Source organism: Rhinoderma darwinii, chromosome 10 (assembly GCF_050947455.1).
Source record: "Rhinoderma darwinii isolate aRhiDar2 chromosome 10, aRhiDar2.hap1, whole genome shotgun sequence".
NCBI classification, from domain to species: domain Eukaryota; kingdom Metazoa; phylum Chordata; class Amphibia; order Anura; family Rhinodermatidae; genus Rhinoderma; species Rhinoderma darwinii.
Genome location: NC_134696.1, coordinates 92,103,025 through 92,126,213, shown reverse-complemented (window position 1 = coordinate 92,126,213; position 23,189 = coordinate 92,103,025). Strand labels below are relative to the sequence as shown.

General features: G+C 43.3%; 1 protein-coding gene across 2 annotated transcripts; it reads left to right on the top strand.

The window, feature by feature from the left end:
* The first annotated feature begins 4 nt into the window (after positions 1-4).
* Positions 5-22,660, top strand: LOC142662206 (cell adhesion molecule CEACAM1-like). 2 transcript variants are annotated; one of them, XR_012850888.1, is made up of 5 exons: positions 5-138; positions 6,126-6,473; positions 10,525-10,641; positions 17,795-21,648; positions 22,434-22,660. XR_012850888.1 is itself a non-coding variant. In XM_075840263.1 (5 exons), exons 1-4 carry the CDS (start codon positions 111-113, stop codon positions 21,626-21,628), a joined length of 519 nt encoding a protein of 172 aa, XP_075696378.1. In that variant the 5' UTR covers positions 5-110; the 3' UTR covers positions 21,629-21,648; positions 22,434-22,660. The 2 variants fall into 2 exon arrangements, 1 of the variants encoding a protein (XP_075696378.1); XM_075840263.1 differs by having other exon boundaries at positions 21,603-21,648.
* The last annotated feature ends 529 nt before the right edge of the window (positions 22,661-23,189 follow it).

Here is a 23,189-nt window from a genome sequence, read left to right as displayed (position 1 = left end):
AAGCCGAGCGTCGCCATGGTAACCGCTGAAAGTGAAAGTAAAACCTCCAGGAAGCGCCCGCCGCCCGCCGAGCCGCCCAAGGAAGTCCCTAAAAACACGAGCGTCTCACCATGAGCCCCGGGGTCTGTCTCCTGTCCGGTAATTATATACTCTGTATAATTCCTGCTGTATGTGGCCGTAATGAGGCTTCTCGTGTACGACTCCCGTTATGGGCGGTGGCCGTATGTTAGGCTTCATTGTATCCGGCCTATTTACGCCGTACTGTAGCTATTCGCGGAGACCTGACTAGAAACCAATTGTCTGTGGCAGAACTACTACTCTGGCTGTCAGAGCATGCTGGGCGTTGTAGTTCCACCACAGCTGGAGCGCCGCATGTTTTAGACCATAGTTATACAGTATCTCTGCCAGTGACGTAAGGAAACGCATGTATATGTAGGTGCAGGTTATATTGCAGCCTGTCAATTTCATAAAGTTGGGTGTTTGTGCCTAGAAAATGGCGTATAGGTCGGGGTAAGCCGGTTGCACTTTTGCTCCAGTTCGTGTCGATGCCGCGTGACGTTTGCCAAATACGATGCAGATGTCACTGTTGGCGTCATATTGAAAATGACCAAAACCAGAAGTGCGAGCTGCGCCATTTATACGTGTCTCAAACCATCTTATACGATCGAACCTGTCACCAGATACGTGTTTTTAAAGTTATTTTTGGACCAACAATTCCCATATCTATTAGGCCTCATGCACGCGACCGTAGCCATGTGCACCGCCGTGATTTTCAGGTCGGCCGGCAGCGGAGTGTTACCCGCGAGCTGCCCGCAAGTCGCGGGCCCTGCATGTGGCCGCGGACATTATTTTCTATGAGCCTGGACCGCAGAACACGGCCGTAATAAGACATGTCCGTTCTTTCCGGGCTCCGGGGCCGTGCGTGGGCCCATAGAAAAGAAATGGCGATTCTTCCGTGTATTTTCGAGGGAATTGCGGCCGCAAAAACACGCTCGTGTACATAAGGCCTTAACCCTTTTCCAGGGCCAGACAAATTTTTTGTTTTTATGCTTTTGTTTTTTCCTCCCCCACCTTCAAAAGTAATAACTTTTGTTTTGTTTTTACGGGGTTTACTGTACGGTGAAAATGACACGTTCCCTTTTTTATTTTGAGGGTCAGTAAAATCCGGTGACACCAAGATAATATCGTTTTCATGTTTTAGTATCTAAGTAAAGTTTGAAAGAAACCCCAAATTTTTTGCGTCGCCGTATTGTGACCTCCGTAACTTTGTGGAAAGATGTAGATCTACATTTAATGTAGTTATTTACACGGACAGCACATGGAATACATTCATGCGAATAAGGCTTTCCTTTATATATTCTGTTTAGGTTCCGTTCCTGGTTTGCGCTTAAAATATACCTGCAAAATCTGCACTGTGTGAACAAGGCTGAAGTCCACACAACTCAAATTTCTTGTGGAATTTTAGTTGCAAAAATTCACCAAAGTCCAGCCACGTAAAAAATCTACAGCGGGTCTAGGTATTCTGTGGATTTCCATATATATAGCATGCATGATGCAATGGGTGAAATCCCCAGCTAAATCCTCATGTAATACATGCGGACGGCATCAGGGATTTTGGTGCAGATTTTCAGGCTGGATTCACAGTGTATTTTTTTTATTTATTTTTTTACACGATTCATGAACCCAACCTAAGCATAAGTACAAATGCTGCAGAAAAAACCTGCGAATGGTACTAATACCTCATGCACACGAATGTAACTATTATCTGCAATTATGGATAAAAATACTGATCCATTAGTTTCTATGGCCCGCGGACTCCTTCCCGATATGTCCTATTTTTTTCATGTACGAATCGTGCTCCTATAATTTCATAATGGGAGCATGGCCTGCAAATGCGGGTGACACTCCGCGGCCGTCCGTGCCCTAATCACGGACTTTGCACACCGCTACGGCCGAGAACATGATTCTTTGCAGCAGGACACATCATGTAAACGTGGACGGTGGGGTTGAAATGAGGAACATTGGGCCAAGTAAGGGAAATGGTTATCGGTGCACATGAGTCAGATATTTTTAGCTTTGCTCATTTGCGTTGAGATCCTCCATAGGGGTTTCTGTCAGTCGGCAATCGCTATTCTTGCTTTAAAAAACAAAACAGGAATCTTGACAAACTCTATTAGGGTATGTTCACACAGGCTATTTTCAGCTGTTTTTCGGGCCGTAAACGCCCTGAAAGACGTCTAAAAATGCGGGTGCTGAATGCCTCCAAATAGCTGCCTATTGATTTCAATGGGAAAAACGGTGTTCCGTTCCCACCAGGCGTTTTTCCGCGGCCGTTTTTAAAAACAGCCGCGTAAAAAAAAAGCCTCGCAAAAAGAAGTGCATGTCGCTACTTGAGCCATTTTTCATTGACTCAATAGAAAAACAGCTACAAAAACGGCTGTAAAAAAAACGCTAGTTGCTTAAAAAAAACGTGAAAAAATCTCCGTGTTTTACAGCAGTTTTTGGTTTGCCGTGTGAACATACCCTTAAAGTTAAAGGGTCAGTCGAGGTTCGCTGGTATCTGTTTGAAAACAGATCATTCATCGCTGTCATGTCTCAGGTCTAAATGAAAGACACGGAGACGCGTATGTGAACAGAGACTAATAGGGTGTTTGTGGAATGACCCTAATGTATAATAAATCCCAGCAGTGAGTGACTTTCTCCACTGCCGGCTTCGGATGAGATATTCTGGGGCTGGATCTCCTAGGTTAGGCCCCATGCACACGCCCGTAATTACAGGCCCATGGACTTCTATTGGCCACGGGTACCTCCCCCGTATGCTTACGGGAAGGTGCCCGTGCGGTTGAAAAATATAGAACATGTCCTATTTCAGGCCATAATAACGACACGGGCAGGCCCATAGAAGACTATGGGGCTCCCGTAATTACAGGAGCGTTGCTAGGCGACGTCAGGGAATAGTCACTGTCCAGGGTGCTGAAAGAGTTAAACGATCAATGCGGGATAGAGGGAAGGGGCTGCACTGATCGACAGTAACTCTTTCAGCACCCTGGACAGTGACTTCCGATCACAATATAGATCAAAGTGTAAAAAAAAAAAATGTTCATACTTACCCAGAACTCCCTGCTTCCTCCGGTCCGGCCTCCTGGGGTGATGTTTCAGCCCATGTGACCGCTGCAGCGGTCACATGGACTGCCGCGCCATCCAGGGAGGTCGGGCTGGATGTCGAAAGAGAGACGTGTCACCAAGACAACGGCCGGGTAAGTAAGAATTTCATTTACTTTTACTGCTGAAAGGGCTGCCCCTTCTCTCTATCCTGCACTGATAAGAGAGAAGGGGCTGCCGATTACTGCAGTGCAATTTTGCAGAGCAAACGTGCCCGTAAATACGGATGGAACACTGGTGACACCGGACCCGTATTTACGGGCATGGGTCCGTAAATACTGGTGCAATACGGGTCGAATACGTGTGACCAAGGACCCGTATTTACTGGAGGAAAAAAAATACGTTTGTGTGCATGAGGCCGTAGTTGTGGTTTAGTCCATCCCCTGTGCTTACCGGAGGATCTGATGTTTTGATAGGTTTACGCCTCATGCACACGACCGAGTGTGCCGAGTGATCCCGTCAGTGATCCGAGGAAAGATAGGACATGTTCTATCTTTCCTCAGATCGGAGACTCGGACCATTTTTCACGGACCCAATTCACCCGTCAAAGTGAATGGGTCTGTAAAGACGATCAGGCGCCACTCGGATGCCGTCAAAAAAGGCCTGAGCCCCACAACGGTACTGTGCATGGGGCATTAGTTGGAGCGCTCTGCCCCTGATGGCCTTGTCTTCTGTCCAAAGCAGTGGAAGTCCATTCCCCTCCCTGTGGAGGAATGAAGGTGACAACCTCTTTGGATCCAATAGACTTTTTAGCCCCTGGCAATTATTTGGGGAACCAATACTGCCCTTTTACTATGGGAATGTAATAAATACCGAAAATAGAGGAGTTGCTCTTTAAACATGAACGAGGAAGGTCCTGACTTTGTATGTACTGGAGATGTACATTATACTTATTACATTTCACGAGGCAGGGTATGGTGTCAGTCCGTCTGCGATACGCATGAGGCAGGGTATGGTGTCAGTCCGTCTGCGATACGCATGAGGCAGGGTATGGTGTCAGTCCGTCTGCGATACGCATGAGGCAGGGTATGGTGTCAGTCCGTCTGCGATACGCATGAGGCAGGGTATGGTGTCAGTCCGTCTGCTATACGCATGAGGCAGGGTATGGTGTCAGTCCGTCTGCTATACGCATGAGGCAGGGTATGGTGTCAGTCCGTCTGCTATACGCATGAGGCAGGGTATGGTGTCGGTCCATCTGCGATACGCTTATGCTGCGTTTAGAAGTTCTTGGCTGTGCATGTGGTTTCATTTATTGGATGTCGTTCTGTGGGCACGTGTCTACTATAGTATTTTCTACACATGCCTGTATAGTCACCAACACAGGATAAGTGATCATTTTCTGATCGTTTTGGGCCCCACGGCTGGGACCTCCACCGATTGTGAGAACGGAGGTCCCTAACACTCCGATCCTCCTTCCTGCTTGACAGCAGTGAGGAGGACGTTGAATGGAGTGGTGCAGCATGCGCGCTGCTCTTTCATTCGAATTTTATGGGAATGGCGGGAACAGCCGAGTACAGCGCTCAGCTGTTTCCGTCATTCTCATAAATATTGAATGGAGCAGCAGCGTGCAAGCTCGACTGCCTTTTTATTTAAACGCCTCACTGCAGAGAGTTAAATTAGGAGGTTCTAGGGATTTGGGATCCTCTTTCTCACGATCAGTGGGACCCCCAGCTATCATAGTTGATTACCTATCCAGAGGATAGGTGATAATTTTCTGATTTTGGGAAAAAGACTTTAATCCTACTGTAGGTTAGTGTGGCTTTAGCTTAGTTGACTCTCTTACATTTATTTTAACCCCTTAATGACCAAGCTATTTTATTAGTTTTTCTATAGTCTCATTCAAAGAGCTATAACTTTTTATTTATATTTTACCGTTGACATAGCTGTATGAGGACTTGTTTTTTGCGGGATTAGTTGTACTTTTTAATGGCACCATTTTAGGGTACATATAATTTTTTTTGCGGGGGATTAGAAAAAAAACCTGAAATTCCACCATTGTTCTATGTGTTTTAAATGGACGCCGTTCACTGTGCGGCGTAAATAACACATTATCTTTATTCTATGGGTCGGTACGATTACGACGATACCACATATGTAGAGGTTTTTTATGTTTTACGACTTTTGCACAATAAAAACACTCTTGAACTAAAATTATTTCTTTTCGCATAGTCTTTCTAAGATGCGTAATTTTTTTTTATTTTGGGCTTGTTTTTTGCGGGATCAGACATAGTTTTGATTGGTACTGTTTTAGGGTACATGGGACTTATTGATTTTTTAAATTTTTTTATTATTGTGACTTTTTTGGGGGCAATGGAAATTTCGCCATTGTTTTTTGGCTTTTTTTTTTTTTTTTTTTTTTTTATGGTGTTCACCTTGCGGTTTAAATTGCATATTAACTTTATTAATTGAGTCATTACGGTCGCGGCGATACCATATATGTGTACTTTTAATTATTTTTTTACACAGAAAAATGGTTTTATTTTTTTTACTGTAATTTTTATTAATGAATTACTTTTTTTTTTTTATTTTTTTTTTTTTTTATATAGTCCCACTAGAGGACTTTACCATGTGATCTTCCGGCACGTCCTAATAGGCATATGCCCAGGGCAGACCTGGGGGCCTTTATCAGGCCCCCGGCTGCCATGACACCCCATCGGAGACCCGTGATTGCATTTGCGGGCCGCCGATGGGTGGGAGAGGGAGCTCACTCCTTCTGTAAACAAGTTAAATGCTGCGGTCGCTATTGGCGGTGGCATTTAACCCAGTGCCTGGTCCTGCTTCTCTTGTGCTGATCAATGTGGGTCTCAAGGCTTTGGACCGAAAACCCCCTTTAAATTGTGCTAAGTAATATCCATGGAAACTCTCCTGTTGCCCCTCGCTGCTGGTGTTCGGTCCAATTAAAATTGACACATTTTGCTCCGATTTTAAAGCCCAATATAACTGTCCTGTTTTGTATCTTGCAGTTTTCGTGGCTACATGGATGCCTTCAGTATTTGGAATTAACATTACAGTTTTCCCACATTCTCCTCGGGTAAATCAGACTGTTCTTCTCAATATCTGGGTTACACCTGAAAACGTCCAACATTATGATTGGTACAAAGGAGATACTACAAATGCAACGCAGCAGATCATAAGGATCGACTCAACGGGATTCATCATTAAAGGACAGAGTTTTTTTCGGGAATCCACCGTGCTATTAAATGGCTCTTTGCAGATTACAAACGCCAATAAAACCCATGAGGGTTTTTACACCGTCAGTGTACAACAAGCGAATCAGCTGAAACAGGGCAAGGTGTACTTGACTTTAGAAGGTAAGTGTGCTCTATGGGCCTCATGTATCAAAACTGGTGCAGACCAGAGAATATAGCTGATACCATTGACAATCAGATTCCAGTGTAAAGTACAATCCCTGACCGTATTCCCCAATAGGGCAAATGGACTTTATCGAAGAGGGTTTCCCAACTCGGTACCCCCTCTATGTGCCTGTAAATGCAGGTCATTCTCTGGGAAGAATTAGCCTCATTCAGCCGCTGCACACATATGTATATCGCCAGCGGTTCGAGAAGCCAGACCCGACACGCCAGCTTATCTTTTTTTAAATTTGTCTGTCTGCTTTCCCAGCATACTTGATGAAAAGGGTAGCGCTGCATTAAAACCACAATAAAAATGCGGGAACCCGATGGACCCCTTGGTAAGTCGATGGGGATTCATCGGGCATCTGTCACATGACCGATCCAGCAGAGCGCTGAGGCTCCCGTTATGAATGAAAGCCACAAGGCAAATGTTAAAGTGGTTTTCCGGAACCTGATGTGATGGTCAGTCCCCTACAACTGGCAATACAAGTGACTTTTCAAATTACTCACGCTGGAGAATCTGCACGGTTTTCCCGATCGCATCGCGGGTCACATGACGCCAACCCCATCTGAAATTCACTCTTCCGGTGAATTCCCGTCCGTTCACTGTCCACACTTCCTTCCGGCCTGCTCGATGTACGGAGCGTCATTACTGACGTCGTGTACAAGGGTGGGGGACGGATAGGTTCAATAATTCACAGAGCATGCGTGGTTCGAACTAACTTCTTCCTCCACGCATGCTCAGTGCAATGTGCGGTCTTTCTGAAAACAGGAGGTGTGCTAAGGAGCTGGCTGAAATACCAGCTCTATACATTGTGGTAAATGTAGTCTAGGCGGGACCGGAAACTAACGTGGACCGGAACTCCTGCATGTAAACAATCGGCAAAATTAGCAAGAAGAGGAATCGTGAGGAAAATATTAGAAACAAGAAGAAGGTATTTGGGGGGGGGGGGGGGGATATTGGAAGATACGAAGTGCGCCCAGACCTTTTTAAAAATGTTAAAATTCGGGTCAGAAAACCCCTTTAACATAACCTTAGGCCTTATTCACATCTGCGTTTGAGGCTACGTTAGGTGCCTCCACCGCTGATCTGGCCAAGAATACCAGAAGCCATAACAATAGACCGAACCCATTAAAGTCAATGGGTTTTGTCAGCCGCTGGGGTGTCTGTCGCACAACGGAACTGGCGCTTCCGGTTTTTCCATTGTTCTGCTTTATTGACTCCGCTGAAGGACGGAAAGCTAAACCCAAGTGTGAACCTGGCATAGGTCAGCTGGTTTTATGTGTAAGGGTATGTTCACACCTCTTATTTTTGGCCGTTTTACGGGCCGAAAAATCGGAAGCAGAACGCCTCTAAACATCTGCTCATTGATTTCAATGGGAAAAATGGTGTTCTGTTCCGACGGGGCGTTTTTTTTGATGCGGCTATTTTGAAAAAAACGGCCGGGTTAAAAAACACCTGCGAAAAGAAGTGCATATCATTTTTTGAGCCATTTTTGGACCCGTTTTCATTGACTATAGAAAAACAGCTCCAAAAACGGCCGTAACAAACGCGACTTAATTAAAAAACGGCTGAAAATCAGGAGCGGTTTTCCCTTGAAAACAGCCCCGTATTTTCAGCATTTTTTTTTTTTTGCTAACATAGCCTTAGAGGTGACATGAGGGATGAACTGACCTCTATATATTTGGAATCCAGCGGTTTTGCAATACTTCATCATGCAGAACGTATGTACCCTAGGGATCGGTGAAATGTTCCCTTTGACACGAGGCTGCATTTAAAGAGGAGTCTTCTCTATTACATCTGCCGTGTAATTCAAGAGATGGGACACCCTCAAGGTTTCCGGACCTTTAATAAAATTAGTTGTAAAAAGTAACATCCGGCTCTTCGTCCCCATCATGTAAATTATCAGGATATTTAGATAGAACCTAGATATATATTTATTGGAATACAATTTATGAACAAAAAACTTTGCTAAATTCTCGATTTAAATAAGCAACACACAATGCAGTCAAAAAATATATACAGGATTAATATTTCATATTTTTATATTGACGGCGGTACATTTCTACCTACCCCAATTCGAGAGCCCTGCTTTACAAAGAGGCCCATGATATTAAGAAATGGCATTGTTGCAATTTCCAGATTTCTTAAGGCTTCCTTCACACACAAAATGTAAAACTGCATGGAAAAAAAAACGCAGCAAAATGCTGTGTGTAAATACAGCCTTAGGCCCTGTTCACTCTGTCGCGGCCAAAAATGGGCAAAATCGCCTCCCATTGACGGAGGCGTCTTTTTTTTTTTTTTTTTTTTTTTTTTTTTTCCCCCCCACAAGCGGGAGAAAAAGAAGCGACATGCTCTTTCTTCGTGCGTTTCAGTCTCTGACCTCCCATTGGCATCAATGGGAGGCAGAGAAAGCGTTTTTCACAGTGTTTTTTTGGCTATGGCCAAAAAAGTCGCAAGAAAGGCGTGCAGGCAGGTCAAAATCTGCCTCAAAGTTCCAGACAGAATTTTGAGGCAGAATTTTCTAAGGCCTCCTTCACACACAATTTCTGGCGGTTTTTAAACTGCATTAAAAACCGCTTCTGAATACGCTAGTGTTATTAACATCAAACATGCGTGTTTAGTGGCGTATTTTATGTGGTGGTGGTCTTTTTTTTCTGGCGTTTTTGAAGTCCTATAGAGCCAATGAAAAAAACGTCAAAGGCTCCATACCCAGAACATGCTGCGTTTGTGGAAAAAAATGACCACAAAGTTGCCTCCAACCCCATACACCAAAATGCAGTTGTGTGTAGCACATTTTATATTTTACTATAGACTTTAATGTAACATTTGGCCGCACTAAAAAAAAAACGCCACGAGGGGACAGTCGGAGAACATATGCTTTTCTAATTGGTTAGGGGGGTGCGATACAGAAACAAAAGTTTCGAGACCGCGGTACAGAAAGTCCCATAGCTATGAATAGATTGCTGGCCGAGCGTGCGCACCTTTCTCATGAAGCACTTCGGTCGCCCGTTCTCATTGCTGGGTGTTCCTGTGGTCGGACTCCTGTGGCTAGCTGATACATGTGTCTTGTGGGAAAACTCCTGGCATATATCGTGAAAAGATTATGAGAGTTCATGACCTACATGTTTACCGTTGGGCCCCCTGCAGACAATGCGGATTTGACATGCGGATTTTCCTTTGGCAACTCCACCTCCTAATACAGTGCCAGCGAAGTAAATGAGATTCCAGGTAATCTCGTCTTCACAAACAACAATTTTTCCGTGCTTTAAATTGACCTGCGTTACGTATTTCAAAATATGCATCCCGTCAATTTATCTTGCGTTTGCACCTCAGAATTGTAACTAACATGTTTATTTAAAAAACACACCAAAACCCACAGCATAAAACCGCACTTATTTTCGCATTCAAATTTTAAACTCATCAAATCGCACTATTAGTTGCGAATTTTACCTACATTTACCTGCAGATTTTCCACATCAAATTCTACGTGCGCATTTAGCCTTAGGCATCTGTTGCAGCCTAAGTTTAAAGTATACGTCCAGCGTTTTTCCCAAAAAATCTGATGTGAATGAGGCATCGCCCAGCAGGACTTCTCTTTGGCCCAACCCCTCACACAATACCCCGGAATACTTTGCCCCTCAGTGTCTTCACGCAGTACACCCCTAAACCTCTAACCTGTGTACTCCCTTCTCGTGATGCGCCCTCTAGTGACAATAAGCTACATTCAAACAGCCTATCGCCTGCTACTGTATGTAGGAAGAGCACACCGCTCTGCCTTTATATAAAACCTGCTGCGTTCTCTGTCACGTAGGGTGATCTTGCCGGAAGACACGCCCCTAGATGCAGCACCCAGCCGCCGAATGTGTAGAGGACATGAAGCCAAACCTGGTCGCCATGGACGATTTCCTAGTCCATTGTCATGGTGACCAAATTTAGTCCTGTCCTGTTATATTGTATTTTACTCTCGACTGTGAACTGATTACAGATTTATTTCTCTTCTCTTAGAACCCAGTGGCGGATTGAGCAATGGTGCTATAGCGGGAATTATCATCGCTGTGATCGTGGTGGTTGTTGTGATTGCAGTATCGCTTTTTGTGTATGTGAAGAAAGGCAGCTCTGCGGGTAAGTAGGAGAAATAAGCAAATTCAAAATTGGAAGAGATAAATGTGTTATTAATACCACTGCATTGATTTGCTGATCCCTATGGTCAGCTGGGTTGGGGCAGCATGTTCGCCATGTCTATTTAGGTGCATGTTATAGAGCAGACTGCTAGAAAGTTTTATGGGAGAAGATTCAGTTATGGATCTAGGCTCCGGCTCGGGTTGACTCCTGTAGGTGGTCCCACTCAGTGATTCACAACCTTCCCTGTATGAGATGTCAATCATTGTGTGAGACCGCCCACCGGACTCCTAAATCCAGAGGGAACCGGGATTTACAAGGTTGAAATAAAGACACATGTCCAGCAAGCTCAACGTTTCCCAGTCCTAATATATATTATTCATTGTTAAATTATTTATAACCCTCTATAATTTGTCATTAGATAAGCATCTACGGTAGCCCTTTTGTTGACAGTTTCTGCCATTACCATCTCTTTGGGTAGGGCATTCCATAGTAGAACCCATTCCTATATTGGTGTCTGAATCGCCTTTGCGCCACACGTAATATATGCCCACTTGGTACAGTTCTTTGAATGAATGAATCATGTGCTAGTTCCTTGTATTGACCACACATATACAGTGAAGGAAATAAGTATTTGATCCCTTGCTGATTTTGTAAGTTTGCGCACTGTCAAAGTCATGAACAGTCTAGAATTTTTAGGCTAGGTTAATTTTACCAGTGAGAGATAGATTATATAAAAAAAAATAACTGAAAATCACATAGTCAAAATTATATATATTTATTTGCATTGTGCACAGAGAAATAAGTATTTGATCCCCTACCAACCATTAAGAGTTCAGCCTCCTCCAGACCAGTTACACGCTCCAAATCAACTTGGTGCCTGCATTAAAGACAGCTGTCTTAAATGGTCACCTGTATAAAAGACTCCTGTCCACAGACTCAATTAATCAATCTGACTCTAACCTCTTCAACATGGGCAAGACCAAAGAGCTTTCTAAGGATGTCAGGGACAAGATCATAGACCTGCACAAGGCTGGAATGGGCTACAAAACCATAAGTAAGACGCTGGGTGAGAAGGAGACAACTGTTGGTGCAATAGTAAGAAAATGGAAGACATACAAAATGACTGTCAATCGACATCGATCTGGGGCTCCATGCAAAATCTCACCTCGTGGGGTATCCTTGATCATGAGGAAGGTGAGAGCTCAGCCGAAAACTACACGGGGGGAACTTGTTAATGATCACAAGGCTGCTGGGACCACAGTCACCAAGAAAACCATTGGTAACACATTACGCCGTAATGGATTAAAATACTGCAGTGCCCGCAAGGTCCCCCTGCTCAAGAAGGCACATGTACAGGCCCGTCTGAAGTTTGCAAATGAACATCTGGATGATTCTGAGAGTGATTGGGAGCAGGTGCTGTGGTCAGATGAGACTAAAATTGAGCTATTTGGCATTAATTCAACTCGCCGTGTTTGGAGGAAGAGAAATGCTGCCTATGACCCAAAGAACACCGTCCCCACTGTCAAGCATGGAGGTGGAAACATTATGTTTTGGGGTGTTTCTCTGCTAAGGGCAGAGGACTACTTCACCGCATCAATGGGAGAATGGATGGAGCCATGTACCGTCAAATCCTGAGTGACAACCTCCTTCCCTCCACCAGGACATTAAAAATGTCTCGTGGCTGGGTCTTCCAGCACGACAATGACCCGAAACATACAGCCAAGGCAACAAAGGAGTGGCTCAAAAAGAAGCACATTAAGGTCATGAAGTGGCCTAGCCAGTCTCCAGACCTTATTCCCATCGAAAACTTATGGAGGGAGCTGAAGATCCGAGTTGCCAAGCGACAGCCTCGAAATCTTAATGATTTACAGATGATCTGCAAAGAGGAGTGGGCCAAAATTCCATCTAACATGTGTGCAAACCTCATCATCAACTACAAAAAATGTCTGACTGCTGTGCTTGCCAACAAGGGTTTTGCCACCAAGTATTAAATCTTGTTTGCCAAAGGGATCAAATACTAATTTCTCTGTGCACAATGCAAATAAATATATATATAATTGTGACAATGTGATTTTCAGTTTTTTTTAAATATATAATCTATCTCTCACTGGTAAAATTAACCTAGCCTAAAAATTCTAGACTGTTCATGTCTTTGACAGTGGGCAAACGTACAAAATCAGCAAGGGATCAAATACTTATTTCCTTCACTGTATGTTAAATATGATTTTTTTTTTTAAGGTGTCTTTATTTTCATGCTGAACACGCACAATTTTTCTACCCTCTCAATGTAAGACAGGGCCTCCTTTGAACCCTCTCTGGCTCTTTTACAACTTTATTACAATGTGGAGCTCAAAACTGAATCCTATATTTAAAGAGGCTCTGTCACCACATTATAAGTGGCCTATCTCCTACATAATGTGATCGGAGCTGTAATGTAGATCACAGCAGTGTTTTTTTTTATTTAGAAAAACTATAAATTTTAAATTAAGTTTTGACCTATTTTAGATTTATGCTAATGACTTTCTTACTGCCCAACTGGGTGTTTTTTTAGCTTTTGACCAAGTGAGCGTTGTAAAGAGAAGTGTATGACGCTGACCAATCGTTGACCAATCAGCGTCATACACTTCTCTCCATTCATGTACTCAGCATCTAGTGGTCCTGCGTTGTTCACTATGTGCTGTCACTTACTCACACATTAACGTTACTGAAGTGTCCTGACGGTGAATATACATTACCTCCAGCCAGGACGCGATGTCTATTCACAATCCCGACACTTCGGTAACGTTTGTGTGGGACTTAGTGCAGCACATCGAGTTCACGCTGTGCTGTCATTTATAGCGTGATCTCGCGAGATCATGCTTGCTGTCATTAAGTCACACACAAACGTTACCGAAGTTTCAAAAGTAAAAACACGCCCAGTTGGGCATTAAAGTCATTAGCATAAATCTAAAATTGGTCATAACTTGGTCAAACTTGATCGTTTTCCTAAATAAAACACTGCTGTAATCTACATTACATCACCGATCACATTATGTTCAAGGTAGGCCACTTATAATGTGGTGACAGAGCCTCTTTAAGAGGCAGTCTTATGAAGTATTTATAGAGGGTTAAGATTAAATTAGGATCACAGGTTTTTAGTTCCTTTTTTATACACCCTAAAATCTTATTTGCTTTTGCAGCTGCTGCTTGACATTGAGCACAGCTGCCTAGCTTACTTTTAGCCAGAATATATAGGTACATGACCTCACAAATAGTACTATTTCCAGGCCACTCTTAGTTCATGGTGGTTTGGTAAAGCACAGGGATTCTGCGAGGAGGAAAGTTAGCGTCTTGCCACGTCAATGCGACGTTTGGGGGTCCGCCCCCTTTCTCAATCGTAGTGAATCCCACCACCGAGCTATGTCATAAACAAACATATCACTAGTTTCTTTATAGGACCATATGCATCAACATAGGAATACGTTAAAATTGCAAACATCGTTAAGGCCTTACATGACAGATTTTAATGTTTAGATCAGATTTACCTCTCTTTGGAGGAGTCGTACCCTTATTTGTTCTTCATCACTCCCCTTGATTTCTTTGAGGATGGACCATTTTAGATCGAACAGATAAATGTAATCTGCCACCGTCTTGCCAATTCTGCCAGCCCATCTGGGTCCTTCGGTAATATTTTACAATAAAGCTGAGTTTTAAAGCGTAACTTAACTTTTAAAAAACTTTTGACTTCATAGTGACATGTCAGAAGTTTTGTTCGGTAATGGTCTGAGCACAGAGACCCAACCGATCGCTAAAACGAAGCGGCAGAAACGTTCGGGTAATCACTGTGTTGCTTAGTTTCTGATTGTCTTCTCTTGGAGAGCGGAGCAAGTGGTGTGCCGACTCCACCGCTCCAAGGAAAGCCAATGAAGCGGCACAGAACCCTTGTTCTTGAGAGAGGTGGCACTCTCTTCTATCAGTCACTTATGGCATATGCTTTGAGAAGATGAGCATAACCCTTTAGCCAATTCTTTACTTATCTACATACACGTCCCCCCCAGTCCCTGCCTATGTAGCTCCAGTACAATGCTGTTGTGTGGTACAGTATCAAATTGTTTTGCGCAATCCAGATGTCACGTGAGCCGCATGACCAACATCCTGATTTTACAGTTCGTCTCATAGTGTACCTTAATATATTTTACATATCACAGGTGTCGGACTTACTGGACGGTAGTTACACTCTTCCACCTTTTTACACTTCTTAACTATTGGTACAACATCAGCCGTCCTCCAGTCCTGTGGCGCTGATCCTGTTACAAGAGTCTAAGATGAGATGCAATGATCGATCTGTTACCGAACTCCATTCCATTAATACTCTTGGATGTCTGGGCGAGGGGCTTTATCAATAATTTGTTTGCTCAGAGGCAGCTATACTTCTGTGTTTAGCGGGTAATTTTAGGGGGAGAAGTGATTACTGTCCCCCTGAATATCTGTGAACACCGATGAAGAGTATGTGTTTTTAATATCCGGTATTTCTTTGACCTCTAAAATACGACCATGGGAATATAATTGTAAAGGGCCAATGTTATCAGTTGTGTTTTTTTTGTTTTTTTTCTCAGCATTTTATGGATTTAGGTAAAATCATCCAAAAATTATAAATGTCGTTCGTTTTTATTTTTGTTTTTATGCGAATCATTTTTGTTAACATTTTTCCATTTCTATTGAGATCTTTGTAAGTCTGGAAAGCTTTTTCTGATCCCCCACCCTTATTATATTCAGAACTTCCCGACCTAGCCATTTTGTTACCATAGGGTATAAATTCACTACACTATTAATGCAAAATAAATGTTAAAACTCCCCATTTAATTTCCAAGTCCCTATTTATAAGTACATGATCCCAGTCCGTAAGACTAAAGCTGACCATACACTTTAGATAGCTGTCGGTCAAACGCTTGTTCGGCCGACAGCTATTCCTTCCCACCCCCCCCCCCCCTCCCCTCATACAGGAAAAATAGTCCTATACTTCTCTCCTGACATCTGCCGTCGGAGTTGAGTCTGGACACCGCCGTACACGTTAGATGATTGCCCAGTCGCACTGAAATCAACAGATTCGGCTGGCGGTCATTTTATATGTATGGCCACCTTAAGGGCTTCCCTCAGTTAATTGAATTTGCTATTCGTAAGTTCCTGTTTTTTTGTAGGTTACCGTTTTATTGAATGTTATTTTGAAACTTCCCATATTACGGTCACTGTTACCCAAGTGCTCCCGGACCTGCTAATCTTCTATTGTATCTGATCTATTCGACCAGACCAAATCCAGCAGATTGTCTCTTAACTTACAAGTTATACTGATTCTTTACCCATATAACCTGCTCGGCTCTCGCTCTATCACATGCTCCCTATGTTCAACATGAAGGATAGTGTTAAAGGGGTTGTACTAACGGGAAAACCCCTTTCCTTTACCCCTTCTCTCACTTTTTCTGATGTGTGTTTTAGTAAATACTTGTATTTCCAAGTAAATAACAATTCTGCAGCATCTTTTCTTAGAACTGGGTTATGCTGTTCCTCTGTTATTCCTCCTGGAAACTTATGAATAAATTTAGAATTGGGTGTTACCATTCCTCTTGTCAATGGGGACGTGTCTCTACTAGGATTTGTCACGATACCGGAATTTGGACTTTCATACAGATACTTTGTGTAGTATTGCCGCTCTCTATACTAAAGTGATACTTTGCCAACAATAAAGTCATTCCATTTTCTGACGCAAGGCACGTGGTTTTATGAATTTTGTGCCTCACGTTAATAGTAATGATCCCCATCATGTACCAGTGTCACAATCAGCAATATTGGGTTAAAGTGTGAGGTACCTGATGGGTTTAATTACTATTAATGTGAGGCACATGGATGTTCAAAATTCATAATACCTCGTGCCTCACATTAATAAGTGAAAGAGCATTTTTTTTTTTGTTTTTTTTTTTTTACGTTTCTATTTTTAAACATTAATGTACTGGCGTATATCTTTAGATACACAGTACTTGATGCTTAGTACACAGGTAGTTAGGGCATAACTCAGGAAATATGGTCAGACAGCCCTGGGGCCCTTTATTGGACCCTGGGCTCTCTGTCCATATAAGGTATGTCCCTCGATTGCGTCACAGGGATTCCTTGTTATGTGATCAATGGGAGAGGTCCCCCCCCTCCTCGTTTTCCACTTCAATTCTGCGGTCAGTTTTGATCACTTCATTCAAGGGGATAACGGTGGAGATCAGAGGTTTTTCTGATCTCTGCCGTTAGAGAGGGGCTGCGGCTGTGTATTACAGCCATTGCCCCGCTCCTGATTGCTCGGGCATAGCAAGTGTGCCCGCACGATAAGCATGATGTGATGCAGCTTGCACTGCACAGAGGTACATGGGTGCACTTTGCAGTGCGGGTGCCATGTTTCCGGTCTTCAGGGCTGGCGCCGACTCTAATTAGTGCAGCAGCGGCCGCATTACATCATGCCGGTCACCAAATTCATGTATTACAATACTAAGCTGTGGGGCCGCCGGTATTGAACCATTTGAGGGTGCACAGCATCGACAGTCTTTAACATTTCGATGCATCGTGCAACCCTAGTCTCTACACAGTCTGACGTTGACCTGTCAGTGCAGACCGTGTCAGACTGTGTAGGGACACCTGCTATTGATGAGAGGCATCGGTAATGCCCAGTGGTCATTTCATTAATGCTTTTCCAGGAGGAATAACAGAGGAATGGCAATGCAGAGTTCTAAGAAAAGAAATGCAAGAACTTACCCAAGCAGACCTGCTCCTCTTAAGTAGTGCATTTTGACATTCTAGTGGTGGGTCCCCCTCTCAAAAGACACAGCAAAGAGCAACTGGAGGAAAATATGATATGGGCATCATGTAATACTACTATGGTTGATGCAAGGGAAATGTGTCGCCTCCTGGCGACATTTTAACTGCTAGACCCAGGGAGATCAGATCATTCCTTCCCCTTTAACGGTCACAACCACACTGAGGTGGAGTTTGTGGTCAGTCATGCATGCTACCGCTATATATAACTCGATGGGAATTATGGTATCGCCCTCTGTTTAGTCAGCTTTGTGCTTGTACTTGACTAGTTTATCGTGTTGACAATTGACTTTTTTTTTTTTTCCATTGGTTTCTTTATCTACAGCTCGTCTCAACTGATGACGACCATGCCTTCTGTTTTATTTCCCCAAAAATCATGGGTTACTTATGAAAGTCAGAGGTGGAAATCCTATCCAGAGGATTAATATTAAAGAAACCTATTGGATCTTTCAGCTCTACAAGACCTAAATCAAGGTCACGCTGCATCAAAAGTCCATGTTTGCATGATTCACCTCTGACCGGCAGATTTACTAATGCTGGGGGCTTCATGAGAATTGTAGTCTTGTCTGCACAGCCTGAACCATATTTGCATGTACTATTTGGAGAATATCCTTTTAAGTGTTAGAATTCGTACGATCGTCTCCAGTATTTATTCTCTGCTTCTCTTTCTGCTTTCTTTCGCCTGCTCGGGTAATTGCGTGCATGGATATCTGAAATAACTTGAATTTGCAAAGTTCAGGCACTTTTGTGTAATGTAAACATTACTAGCTTGGCATCCGATCAGACTTACAACCTGTGCCATAGGTCAAAAGTTAAATGTAAACCAGGTAGTGCCAATTGTGAATGGACCAAAAAAGGTGGAGCGATCCTCACTCCTCTAGGGGTGGGGAGTCCTCATAATGAGACTGTGTATATAATGGTCCCCTGTAGTCAATACAAGGGCTGTATGGCCATCGTTCACAAAACTCCCATGGACAGCAAGGACCAATATAACAGCTGTGGTGGAAATACCCTCTCCCAGCATGCCAGAAAAGCTGAAACATTACCAGGGCCGAGTGCATGGCATACAAATCCCTGCACTGGCCCTACGTTCCTGGCATGCTCTGGGAAAGACGGGGCCCATAATTGTTCCACTTCAGGTTTTTGGCATTCGCAGGGAACTAAGCTCTCCCTGTCCACTTAGATATGATTTGATATGATTCATATCATTTACAATAATGGAGGTCCACTTTATGTATTATGAACATTTTATTAATAATTTCTGATGCTTATATAGCGCCAACATATTCCGCAGCGCTGTACAGATGATGCCGGCACTCACTGTACAGAGGGAATTTATATTTTGAGCCCCACTATCTGTAGGTTTTTGGAGTGTGGGAGGAAACCCAAGAAACACAGGGAGGACCTGCACAATCCATGCAGAGTTTGCACTTGGTTGGATTCAAACCCAGGACTCTAAGGGTATGTTCACACGGCCTATTTCAGGCGTAATTCGGGCGTTTTACGACTCCAATTACGCCTGAAAAGATGGCTCCATTACACCTGCAAACATCTGCCCATTGCCTGCAATGGGTTTTACGATGTTCTGTTCAGACGAGGTGTAATTTTACGCGTCGCTGTCAATAGATGGCGCGTAGAAAGACGCCCGCGTCAAAGAAGTGCATGTCACTTATTTGGACATTTTTGGAGCCGTTTTTCATCAACTCCATTGAAAAACAGCTATTTCGCCCGAAAACGGCTCTGTAATTTCAGACGTATTTTGCGTGTGAACATACCCTTATGCTGCAAGGAAACATTACTAACCACTGTCTCTCCACCCAAAGTAAAAAATTGGAAGTTTGGTAAATGAAAAGTAAAGTCACCAAATTTTGGAAACTTTTTCTACCCAGACCCCATGAAAAGGTGGTTGGTTTTCACGTCTAGCCAGACCCTTATGTCTCAGGAGAGACCTTAATGGCATATGGTTAGGATATATCTATAATGTCCAGTCAGCGGAGATCTGTAGCCGAGGCGCTATTAAAACGCCATATCACTGTCTCCTGTCAGCTCCGCCCGGGCATTCTCCGGAGACCACGGGATCGACAGCAGACTGTCACTTTATCCTAGCGATCGATCTGCCATCAATGTCGTCTATCCTGAGAAAAACCATTTAACTTTCTTGATGGTGAAATCATTTAGTTCGGGTGGAGAAACTTTATAAGTGCAACGGTATCTTGGTCCACAACCAGTATAAGGAAGCGGAAAGTTGTGAGCTCTTGCCTCTCTCTGGTAGCAGCCAAAAAGAGAAAAATCAGCGACCCAATATTTGCCAATTTATCCCTTTTTTTTGTTCTGATGGAGCTAGACTAAGGACACGATCAGACGGCCATAATGCAGCCGTTTTAGTGACAGTTTTATGGGGCAGCATATTAAGGTAACCGATCCGGTTTGATGTTTAGGTTTCATAAAAATCTAGTAAACCTAAAAAAAAAAAATATGGTGGAACACTGAGCTCTAATACTAAACCAAAGAGAGTCTGTGTACCCCGTACAGGCAGCTCTGCTGTGTGAATGAGGTCTAAATGTAATGAAAGTTTTTATTACAAATTTAATGTAGACTCCATGTTACAGCCGATTGCCTGGAAAGGTGCTTTGGATGCTGGTGGCATGGGGTTGTCTGGGCATGGGGAGGTCTTTCCAACTGATGACCTAACCACAGGATTGGTCATCAGAGTATGACTGGCAGGGGGCCGACACCCGGACCCCACACAGATCAGCTGTTGCAGCTGCCTCCTGGCACCAGACATTCTGCAGTGCGCCGTGCCGGAAGCCGATTGCTCTGGTCTCAGTATAGAGGCCGTGCTGCAGTCAATAGGAGCAGAGTTTCTGTTCTGCAGTACGGCCGCTATACAGTGTACGGAGCCATCTGCCGCCATCACCAACCACTGCATAACATGCGATGCCCAGAGGCAGCCAGAACCCCCACCAATCGTATACTGATGACCCATCCTGTGAATAGGTAATCAGTATGATAAGCCGCCTGTACCCAGACATCCCCTTTAATTCCATTATAAACCTGTTTCTTTGATCTCTTTATCTTTGGTGACGGGATTCTGAATATTTCTCCTGTGTTCACGCTGTGCACCTTAGTAAATCTGCCCGATAATCTACCTGGAGCGTAATAACCTCATAATATAATAGAACTGAAATGCAAAGGTTGTTCCATTATAACCATGTCTGTGAGAGTCTAACCACAATGTGTGTATCTTATGGAGGCTTTTAATTTTTTACACCTTTTTGATCATTGTGTAAGTTGTGTTGCACATTTATTTTATGTAATAAGATTTTCATGGTGCGACTATTAGGTCTATCTTGCAGTAGTCCACAACTATGCCGATGTTAGATCTTTCTTGAACGGCTCCTAGGCACAGTTCTTACACACCCAATTTCGACTATTTCCCCCATTTATCAGCCATTTTTGGACCAATGATGATCCCTCATGTTGGATTTTCTAGGCTAGTAGTCAGCCATAAACTAAAGTTTTATAATGTGATTAAAGGGTAACTGTCGAGGCAGAAAAATCTGATCAGCGTTGAAAGGACCCCACAGATTAATACTTGGCTACAACTACCCTTTAAATAGCATTTTTACCGAAAACTTAGAGGACCCGTCCACTCTCCTGACGTGTAATTCAGTAAATGCTTGTATTCCCCATGAAATAACAACTCTTTAGCATCTTTTCTCTGTGTTGTGTAGTTCCTCCTATTACGCCTCCTGGAAATATGTGACTAAATTAACAACTTGGCAAGAGGAATGGTAAAACCATGTTGCTTTCTTAACACGTCAGGAGAGCTGGTGGGTTCTTATAATTTATTATTTATGAAAAAAAAATCAGTGCAGCAGCCAAAGTTTCATCGTTTCTTCTATTTATTTTTTTTATCTCGACATTTTTCTATTGTTACAACGGACATTTTTCAAAAGTGACGCGGCGGCACACATGACAAGAGGAACACTTTTTAAGAGAATATGTCCTAAAGGTCACTGTCGTGCTTGGGCTATATTTAAGGTCATATCCTTTGAGTATATATAATATTGCATAGAAGTGTATTTATCGCCATTTCTCCCTCTGTGACCATGTACGTATTTATATTTTAGCCAACGTCCGAGAAGATGTGCTCTGAGGCTGTGAATAAAAAAACCTGTAAGTAATAATTTTATGTCTATTGCATTTGATCGGTACACGTCCAGCCGTGCCATAATACGCTTCTATTACAGGGATCAGTCCCTGCACCAGTAAGTGATCTGATAATGGGCCAAAAATCCCAGCAGTCCGTCTCCCCCCCCCCCCCTATAGAAAATGTGGGGTAATGGAGAGGTTTCTGATGTCCCCGGTGATAATATTGGATCAATCAAACTTGTGAAGGAGGAAATCTCCTTCCCCCTAGAAGTATATTAGGCAATTGCTATATGTGCACTTCTCAGGCTCTGTTCACATCTGCTGCGTCGCGGCTTCCCTTTATAATGCATGCCACAACGCAGTGCCTGATCCATCGTCACATTCATCCATGGGTTGTGTCTGGTATTGCAACTGCGCTCCGTTGAAGTGAATGGGGCTGAGCTTCAGTACCATATATAACCTGGTGTGGTGCTGTTTTTGAAAGAAAGCAGCCATGCTTGTCTAATCCTGGGCAACCCCTTAAATGTAGCGCCCCCCCCCCCCCCCAATAAAAGATGTGGAAACTATCCACGGGACAGGGGATTCCCTGCAGACCTCTCTGAAACTTGTAGACTGCCCTTTAGATAAAATAGCCGGTAGTCCGCTGACTTGTAGTTTCCCATAGCCAGGCATTATTCTAATACTTCAGCTGCTTAAAGGCGCAGTACAGATAACATATTTGGTAACTGCTATATAAGCAATTATCTATGAGCTGCAGAGTTCTATAAAATGATCCTTCTCATTAGTAAATGTTTGTTTTGGTGTTACAGGAACCGGGCAGAACACTTGAAGAATTATGGCTGTACAGTCCCCCTGATGTGATATATTTTTTTAACCTGCGTTGAACCATGTGCCATCCTTAATTTTCAGATATGACGTATTTTAAAGTTAAGCATTTCCACCCTGGTATCAATGCCGTATGCTTTTAATCCTTATTGTATTTTTTGGGAGAATTTTATTTTGCTATTTCATGTAAAAAATAAATCCAGAAATTTAACACACTGTTAACCGCAGCTTGTTGTCACACATGCATGTCCATTCATGCACCCTCATTCAAACCCCCCCCCCCACCCCTATTGCGTGTGAATCTGCAAAATTTTTATATACACACACATCCCTTCAGCAATCTGAGTATACAGCTCCCATTGAACTCCATAATAAATCTGTCCTCACTAAGGTCCCCCTAGTGGTGGCTGCAAGAATTTTCCTGTGTGCAGAACCTGAGAGGGAGGTACATGACTCAGGAATGTAAATGTAGACCAGACGGTTTCTCTTTATTGTGCTTTTAAATCCCATTATTTTCTTAACAACCTTAAGGGAGAGGATAGGATCATAGGACAAGCAGATGTTAAGTATTCTCAGGTGTCAAACCGTAAAGGCTCATTCAGGTGAGCGTGATTCTCATCAGTGTGCTGTGCGTTGAAACGAGGCATGGTACACGGACCCGTTGATTTCTATGGGGCTATTCACACATGCGTGAGATTTCAGACAGCGAGTGTCCGTTGCGTGAAGCTCCTTGCATGTCC